We start from the raw sequence: 9,803 nt of genomic DNA, 5'->3' as shown, positions 1-9,803 counted from the left end.
GAAACGCTTCGGCTTCCCGGTTAGGTCTCAGAGTAAACAGCACGCTTGGAGGATTACAATCGACCCGAGGCCAATTCGACCCTTCCCTTTGCCGCCCTCAATTGACCCTTGACAGCAGCCCCTGCTCTCCCTTCAAATGGAAAACCCACAGACACACACACAAACAAAAACCCCAAGTCTTCCTTTCGGTTGCTACCCGCAATGACGTTTTCCCCTCGGGTCCCGCCCCTCCAGGGGGCTTGGAATTTTGGGATTGGCCGAGAGGCTGTGGCGACAAGGCCCCGATTGGACGGCATGGCGCTGACTGACAGCGGGGGCGGCCGCCGCGCCCTCCCTCTCTCCCCGGTGTGCAAATGTGTGTGTGCGGTGTTATGCCGGACAAGAGGGAGGTGACCGTGGCGGCGGCGGCGGCTCTGTTTATTGTCCCTCTCGGTGTGTGTGTGTGAGGAAACCGGGGCTGCAGCGAGGCTAAGGTGGCCTTTGAAGCAGCGGCGGCGACCGGGACGACTACTCTGGCGACTCGAGCGGCTGGCCTTCGCGGAGTGTGAGAAGGACAAGGCACCTCTGCGTCCTCGCCACGTTCGAGCGCCTCCGGCTCCCCGGCCGCCCTCGCGGCTCGCACGCCCGGGCTTCAGCCCGGCCTGCAGCGGCGCCCGCGGGCGGGCGAGAAGGCAGCGCCGCCGCTCGGCGGTCGCCGGTCGCTCCCTGCTTTCTCTTCCCCAGCCGCCACGCTAGGCCCGGGCGACGCGGACGCCGCGCCTCGAGTTTGAGGGCAGCCGGCGGCGCGGCCTCCTCAGCGGGCTCGGCTAGACGTCCGCTCCGAGTGTTCGCGATGGGGCGCGGGGGTCGGCGCGGCTAGGAGTGCGGCGAGTGGAGCGGTGGGTGCGGAGCGGCGGGGCCTAGCGGCCCGCAGGGAGGCGGGAGCGGCGGCTGCGGCCTCGGGGCCTGTGAGCTGGAGGCACTCGCCATGGCCAAGTCGGGTGGCTGCGGCGCGGGAGCCGGCGTGGGCGGCGGCAACGGTGCACTGACCTGGGTGGTAAGTGACGGGTCTCCGGGATGGGCGGCTGCATTGTTCCGGGCTCGCGGCGGGGGCGGAATTCCGCGGGTCCGAACGGGCGGGGGAGGGGAAAGGGAGGGAAATCCCATCTCCGGAACGGGCGCTCCATCGGGGCCTGTGCTTGCAGAATCCTCCAGCCGGCTCCCCGCGCCTTTTCTTTTTCTTTTTCTCTGTGCCTCTCTGGAAGCCCTGACTGCCAGAGCGTAATGTGTACTTGAAACTCTGGGGGGACAAAATCGCGAACGTAACATACAGCCCCCGCTTCCTCTCTTTTCCTTTTAACCAGACTCTTCCGGGGCAGCCGGGCCTGAAATGGTGGGGAAGGTGATAATGCAAGTGTGTCTGTGTGGGGCAGCATTTTCTCCAAATGTAGTTTAAGAAAACCCTGGGAAAAGGGGTGTGTGTGTATTTTAAATGCAGCCCTTTCTGGGGCTTTAATCTCTCAAAGAAGAATGCACTGGGACTTCTACAGCAACTTGCACTTCGATTTGGAAAGTCTCATTCAGTTGAGAGCGCAGTTGGGATGACTTTCACAGCAGTTAATACTGTAGGTCTTCACTCTGCCAGGGTGAGATTATTAAAAGAAGTGCTTGCCTACGTCAGCATCGCAGGTGTAACGGGGTGGGGGCTGAATGGGTGTCCCGGAGAGGTAACTGAAGTGCTTAGTCTTGGAGTTAAAGGATTTCGACGCTCAGTTCCTGCTGGGAAGTAGAAGTAGCTGCAGCGGAAGGAGGAAGGGAGACCGGATTCCCACGACAGATCGATAATTCACCGGCATTTCACTTGCTCAGCGTGGAGTTCAGACCAGGGTCATTTCCTATACAGAAAATCTAGGTATTTCGGAGAAAAGTAAAAAATGTTACATTTTTCTGGACTTTTGACGGTCTGTTCCCCCTTTCCTGTTTTAAATACCTCAAGGAAGCTTTCATATAGGCATTTTTGTTACTTAATTCATTTTCTCTTTGGGTGAGGTTTAGGTGAGTTGAGTAGCAATTTGTGCTATATTGATAACTGCTTCTTATAAAAAGGGTGTTAGTGACAGCAGCAAAATATTTTAATCACTTATGTTTGCGTGCCAGGGTACATTGCAAAATAACTTGCCAGGCTTTTATTGTTGCAATTCTCTGAATGTTGTATATTACTCCAGTTATGTAGAATGAAAGTATGAAGGGACTAGAGCCAGGAGAGAAAATGTCAGATGCTAAGTGGTCCATGTGGACTTGCAGTAGAGGGTATGTGAGAGGAAGGAGGAGATGGACAGATACATGCAAAAGAATGACTTTCAGAATTAATGGCTTTTACCCGTCAGTAAAATCAGACGTCGGAAAATTGACTGAGACAGCCAAATGGTATTGTAAGTTCTCATTCACTACTTGGAAGTGTTGAGGCCTGATCGGTGTTTGTTCTGAAGACCTCTGGTTCTATAACGGTAAATGTTTTGCTCCATAGTAGATTGTTGGCTTTAACATTTGATAGCAGTACTTTAATTTCCTGTTGTATAATTTTGTAAATAATTAAGTAACAATTTATTTCTTTCAAGCTCCATAGGAAACTCATTGCTAATAAATTTAGCAAAACTTGGAGGATCTCATTCAACATAGAAAAATCCATTTGAAACTGAAATTGACTTATTGATTAAAGGAATTTTCATTATAAAGTGAATTATGGAAAATATGGGAAATGCAGTAAAATAAAGACAAGTGAAGATCACTTAGTCTTTTATTTATAGAGTATATCTTATGGAATTAGAAGTTTATTAAAAAGATAATCACTCCTATAAATCTTCTTTAAGAGTTGATGCTTACTCTAAATTTCAGTTAGGTTATATGAGCATCTTTATGTCCATAATAGACGTCATTGATCATAGACTGGTTTGATTTTATGGGAGGCAATATAGTGAGGTAGTTATGGGCTTTGACATCAGGCTGATGTAGGTTCAGATACTGTCTCTCCAACACATTTAGTTGGACTTTTCCCAAGGAACTTTACCTTTCTAAGCCTGTTTTTTTAATCTGTCAAATAAGGTTGCATTGAGAATGAAATGAGATAACGTATGTAGCACAGTGCTGGACTTAATGAATGTTGTTATTGGTGAACTTCAAGAAATGCACACTCAAATAATAATTGCAGTTGATTTTACATAAAATATCTTTTAGCTGGGGTAAAAGCAAATTTATTTTTCCTGTGCACGAGTTGGGGCTTTATTGCAGTGGTCATCTATTTTGAGAAAGGTAACTTCGTCTGCTTTATTGAAGCTAGTGTTATGTTGCCACCTGCTTGTGGATAACAGGAAGAAATAAAAATAGAATTAGCCCCTGATTTCTTTCTTCTGGGTGGGGAGTTGTATGCCATGTGTTGCTGATATTAACTACTGTTGGGATGCATGCCAGCATGTGTTGTTAATGTTGTCATTGCTTGAAAATTTACCTTTCAATATCTGAAACCACAAAGCCAAGTGGTTTTAGGACTGGCATTAATTTCTTTTAATAATTCATTTGGTTTGTGTTTAATTTGTAGTAGTATCTCAACCAGAATTTTTTATAATTAAAAAAAGTAAAAAATATAAACATGGCAAAGCTATTTTGGTTTAAAATGTATAGCAGTTACAAAGGCTTCTCTTAAGCCAACAGGGTTTCTTGAATTAATTCTTTGTAAAGCTTTGATTAGTAGACAGTAGTAGTCTGGTTGATTCTGTCAGTCTTGTATCATAAGTGACTGTAGCAAATACATTTGTGGAAATATTAGAATATAGTTATATGACTTGATCCTTTTCTCAACAATATTCTAACTTGGTAGATTAAAAAAAAATTGTAATGGAAAATGTTAAGCATCTCAAAAAGTGGTAACCAGAATAGTATAACAGGCTTCCCTCTATTTAGCCTTAAGCTTCAGTAATTATCAACCTGCTGGGTGCGGTGGCTCACGCCTGTAATCCCAGAACTTTGGGAGGCCGAGGCAGGTGGATCACCTGAGGTCAGAAGTTCAAGACCAGCCTGACCCACATGGAAAAACCCTGTCTCTACTAAAAATACAAAATTAGCCGGGCTGGTTGTGCATGCCTGTAATCCCAGCCACTCGGGAGGCTGAGGCAGGAGAATCGCTTGAACCTGGGAGGCGGAGGTTGCGGTGAGCTGAGCTCATGTCATTGCACTCGAGCCTGGGCATCAAGAGCGAAACTCTTGTCTCATAAAAAAAAAAAAGAAAAAAAAAATTATCAACCTAAGACCACCCACTTTATCCCTTCTCATTCTTTTGAAGCAGAGCAAATCCTAGAATGTTATCACTTTCTCTGTAAATATTTCAGTATTTATCTCTAACAGTTAAGTCTCTTTTTGAAAAACTGTAGAGCCACAAATACTGTAATTTTCTCAAAAGTAAAATGTTTTGAAATATGTAACTCATATTTTTTGGACTGTGAATATCTCTAATTAAACATGACTATGTATTTAAATATTGTTTAAAGATTTGTTTTAAGAACCTTGATTTAGTGGTTGTCTAAATTGCTGAGCTTTTCATAAACTATGTGCCCTTTCCAATGAAATTTATTTATTATAGTCTCCATAGTTAGATTTATCTCTTCACTGTTCCCTGTACAAGTTATGCTTGTTTTTGTCACTTTGTCTTTACATATTTACCTTCCATCCAGAATTACTCTTTCACTTCTCTTTACTAGTCTCAATCTTAACTGCTCTTCAGGGCTAGCTCAGAGCCTCATCACATTATTATTTTCCAGTTTATACTCATCTTTTTCTTTCATTGAATGTTTGTTACTCTCATGAATCATAAAACAGAAGTCTTTATTTTTTATGTAACTTTCATGCATGATAACTTTGCCTTAACAATATTACAAACTTCTGAAGTTAAGAGAGCATGTATTTTCCTTGTTTATATCCTTTATAGTGTTGAACAAAGATCTGGATACATAATCTAGTCTCAGTTATTAACAAATTGGATAACTGACATATTGACTTTCTAAAAAGTCTTCTGTCATTAATAGAACAAGTGTTTAAGTAGCAGTGTTTTTTAGATACATTCTCAAGTACATGATATAGCAGTATTTAGGCACTTTTTAAATAAACTTAATTTTTCTGAATAGAAGTATGTTCATCTGTAATCCCAGATTTGTTGTTTAGGTGGTGGCAACAGTTGCATTTTACTGAGTATACTTTAAAAAATAAACTTCTTGAATTTTTAAAAATATTAACACATATGGAACCCCATTTTAATGAAAAGTTGAAGTAGCTATAGTTGTTCCTATTTGCAGAGAAGAAAACAGGTTTAGAGATTAGGTAACAAATTCTTAGGCACATGGTTAAGGCTCAGGTGGAATTTAAACCAGACTCAGTGTTCTTAACATTTACATAGCCTTCAACTTTAAAAGCATTGAAAGACAAAACAACATATCTTATACTCTGATATGACAGAATAAGGAAACATCTAGGATATACCTTTTTACTTTTACTTACATACAAAAAGTTAAGGAGTATATTTCCTTTTTCAGAATACGTGTATCTAGTATAGCATAATGCTAAGAGTATGGGCTGTGAAATCAGATCATCTAGTTTCATAATTCACCTTTTTCAAGTACTAGTTTTGTTAGCTTTGGGAAAACACTTATCCCGACCTTAGTTATCTCATATCTGTACAAAGGGAATTATAACAGTGTCTATTTCATGGAGATACAGTATAAAGATTAATTAAGATTATCGTAGTGCTTGGCACATAGTAGCTCCCAGATGGGTTCACACATACATTCTCCCTTCTTTTTTAATCCAGTGATAAGTATTTTCATTCCCTTTATTATAAAGAAAGCCTATTTATTTTCATAGCAGAAGTCTAAGCATTTGTTACTCTCTTCAGTATCTCTTATCTCTTCCTTGCCCCTTTGTTTAGAAGGGTATTTCTGAAGGAGCATAAGATGGGGGACAATTTGTTGCTTTTTGCTTCATTAATGGTGGGTAGATAGCATGGTCTCTCCATTTACATGTAGGTGAAATATGGTTAGAATGAACATCATGGGATGGCAGCCTTGAGGGAGAAAAGAGAGAGATGTTATAAAAGGTTAATGTTAAGTCTGAGGGGATTGTACAGAAGAAGGTAAAAGAAGGGGCTTGTTGCTAGGCTGCCAGCCCCCACTTCCACTCTTGTTGGCCTGGTGATGGAGAGCTTTCCGTGTCGATTATGTGAATGAGTGGCTCAGTTCTTTTTTAGTACCAACTGGCAAACCATCTCCTTTACCCTCTTTGTCAGCAATTCATTCTCCCTCAGAAAAACAGAAACTGTAGGTGCTCTGCCAAATTGCTGTATTTCAGGTGACAACTCTGTCCATTGAAGAATCTTTTGTTTTGCAGAATGATCTTGGTGTATAGTCGTTTTGAAAACTAGGAAGTTTTACTGGAATGTTTTCCATTTTCTTCTGATGATTGAGAAATGTTCTTGAAAAAGATCAAATCTTTGATTAGTATTAAATCTGTATTTTTATTAGGCATTAATAATATTGCAAAAGTGCTGTAAGGTAGATTAAAATTTAAAATATATAGTCTGTATATTTGTTTTGATATTTTTGTTACAATTTTAAATTTTCCCCAAATGCTTTGTTTAATTTGTCAGCTGACTTTTGAAATTCAGAAAATGTCAATAATGTTATCATAGTTATAAATGAAAAAGAATAGAATTAAAACAACTTTTAGATATGTGTAGGAAATTTATCTTAATATGGTGATTATTTTACATTTTTATTCTCTTTATGAGAATGAAAATGTAGCCTTGATTTTTTAGATTCCAATGTAATTGGATGCTGGCATTATTTATTACTATAAGTAGTTTGGTAATTTGTTCACATAAATTAAGGCAGGGAAATAAATTACAAATAAACTTAAATAACAAGTTTTCAATTGTTTTATTTAGTCTCAATGCAAATTTATTCAAAATGCTCTTGGTAAATTATTATTCTTATTATGGTTTTTTTTTTTTTTTTTTTGAGATGGAGTCTAGCTCTGTCGCCCAGGCTGGAGTGCAGTGGCGCTGTCTTTGCTCACTGCAAGCTCCACCTCCCGGGTTCACGCCATTCTCCTGCCTCAGCCTCCCGAGTAGCTGGGACTACAGGTGCCTGCCACCACGCCTGGCTAATTTTTTGTATTTTTTAGTAGAGACAAGGTTTCTCCGTGATAGCCAGGATGGTCTCCATCTCCTGACCTCGTAATCTGCCTGCCTCGGCCTCCCAAAATGCTGGAATTACAGGGGTGATCCACTGCGCCCGGCCAGTAATTTATTATTTTTAAAGGCATATTGTCAATTTTTATTCAATGTGGAGTACTGGGAGCAATTGCTATAGAACATGATATCTTGTTACTATGAACATAAAAGAATAAGAAAAGGTAAAATCAAAAGACACTGCTGGGTCTAAAGTGAGCATAATTCTGTTAACCTACTTGTGTCAAATATACATCACTCTCTTTTATCATCTGTGGAGTTGAGGTGCTTTTACAAACATGCAGATATGAGTTTGCTAGTTTGTGGTGGATCAAGGCAATTTCCTGTTCTCTTTTCTGAATATTGTCAGCAAAAGTGTTAAAACTGAAGAGCTACCCAGGGGTGACTTCTTTTTTAAGAGATAGAGATAGTGATGATAACAGCAAGGGAGAAAGTGCAGAATAGGTTTCTCATTTAGCTTCTCTCTTCTAAGGCCAAAGGTGGTTTGTATTAAATATGCATACCTGTTCTAGGGATGGGATCATCTTATTAACTGGGTAAGTTGCCCTCGTTCCCCTTACCCTAGATTTTGATTTTTAGTATCCTGGACATTGCTCAGGGGACAACTTTCTGCTGATAAACAGGAGTTGAAAGAGACTATTATTTCTGGTTTCTGTTGTAAAAACTTATGAAAGTCTCAGGGGAGAACCACCTGTATTTGCCACTAGTCAGCCAGTGAGCAATGTAAATTACCATTTGTTGAGAATGGGAGCGTAAAAGACAAATTGAATTCTAGTGTTAGTTTCTACTTTCTACTCTGCCAAGGCTGCCAATCTTATTTGTGTATTTTGATTTTGTTTTTGCATAGCCTCTAGTGAGAAAGTTGGGGTTGCAGAAGTAATAAGTAGGTATAAACATTGCCTCTAGGAAAAGAAACCTTCAGTTGTATTCTAGCTTAATTATGTTTTCACATGTATGGGTTAATAAGCCTTTAACATATTTGTTTATGCATTCATTGTAGGAAATTAGAAAACGTGTAAAAAAGATAAAAATGGCATGTATTTCTACTCTATAGATAATTTTTATTGATACTCTGTTGGGCATTTTTCACATTTTTTCCTATGCATGCATATATTATGCATAATTTTTTTCTGACAAAAATGGGCTCATGTTTTGTATATACTCTTGTAATGTTCACTAAACAATGCCATTTTGATAAACGAATTTAAAAATACTTAATTATCTTTACTAATATAAATTTTCTATAAAAGAGCAATAAAAGATTAACACAAATTATTTTTAGTATAGTAATTATAAACTTATTTACTCATTGAAACGTCCAAGTTTAAGGGTTTGTATTAAGGGTTTTTGTTTTTTATTTATTTATTTATTTTTCTGATGGAGGCTTGCTGTCACCCAGGCTGGTCTCAAATTCTTGGGCTCAGGGGATTGATCCTCGGTTTCAGACTGCAGAGTATCTGGGACTACAGGTATTTGGCACCATGCCCTATGTCAGATTTCATAAGTTGTTTGATACTGTAATTGGGAGTAGATTTGAAATATCTGCAAATGATTTCCATTGTATTCTATAAATACTATGTATCCCTTAATGCTTTTCCTGACGTTAAATAGAATAGTATCTCTTTTTCTTTCCTCAATACTTGTCATATGATATTTAGAAAAAAATACATTGTCACACATTCATCACACTCATTTTACAGTATTTCTATGTTCTTCCTAGAGAAAATTATGAATAGTATTAGATAAAGTCAGCTACATTTCACATATTCAATTTTTTTGTTGTAAAAAACATATAACATTAAATTTACTATCTTAGCTATTAAGTGTAGAGTTCAGTAGTGTTAAATATATTCACATTGTTAAGCAACAGATCTCTAGAAGTATTTCATTTTCCAAAACAAACTATATCTACTAAACACTAATTCCCACTCCCCCCAGCCCTTGGTTAACCACCGTTTCTATGATTTTGATTACTGTAGATACTTTATATGATTGTAATCATACAATATTTGTTCTTTGTGACTGGCTTATTTTGTTGTTTAGCATAATATCCTTGAGGTTCATCCATTTTATAGCACATGACAGGATTTCCGTGTTTTTTGAGGTTGCGTAATACTCCATTGTATCTATATACCACATTTTAAAAATCCATTCATACATCAGTGGACATTTGGGTTGCCTTGCCTCTTGGCTATTATGAATAATACCCATGATGAACATGGGTGTGCAAATATCTCTTTGAGATTTTGCTTTGAATTCTTTTGGATATATACCCAAAAGTGGGATTGCTGGATCATATAGTAATTCTATTTTTGATTTCTTGAGGAACCTCCATACTATTTCCATAATGGTTATAGCATTTTTCTAGGATTTTATATTCTCACCAGCCGTGTAGAAATGTACCAGTTTCCCCACATCCTTACCAACACTTATTTTCTGATGGCTGTCTTAATAGGTGTGAGGTGATATCTTATTGTGGTTTTGATTTGCATTTCTCTTATTAGGAATGTTGATTATCTTTTCATATGCTGTT

General features: G+C 39.3%; 1 protein-coding gene across 3 annotated transcripts in view; it reads left to right on the top strand.

The window, feature by feature from the left end:
* The first annotated feature begins 325 nt into the window (after positions 1-325).
* TOP2B (DNA topoisomerase II beta) overlaps positions 326-9,803 on the top strand; it is a 66,238-nt gene continuing 56,760 nt past the window's right edge. For all 3 annotated transcript variants that reach the window (XM_008009297.3, XM_073023644.1, XM_008009296.3), the window contains exon 1: positions 326-1,036. In XM_008009297.3, the coding sequence (XP_008007488.1) occupies positions 968-1,036 (69 nt within the window). In that variant the 5' untranslated portion in view covers positions 326-967. The remainder of the gene's footprint in view (positions 1,037-9,803) is intronic.

This window comes from Chlorocebus sabaeus, chromosome 15, assembly GCF_047675955.1.
Source record: "Chlorocebus sabaeus isolate Y175 chromosome 15, mChlSab1.0.hap1, whole genome shotgun sequence".
Lineage (NCBI taxonomy): Eukaryota > Metazoa > Chordata > Mammalia > Primates > Cercopithecidae > Chlorocebus > Chlorocebus sabaeus.
This window is presented reverse-complemented; position numbering and strand designations above follow the sequence as displayed.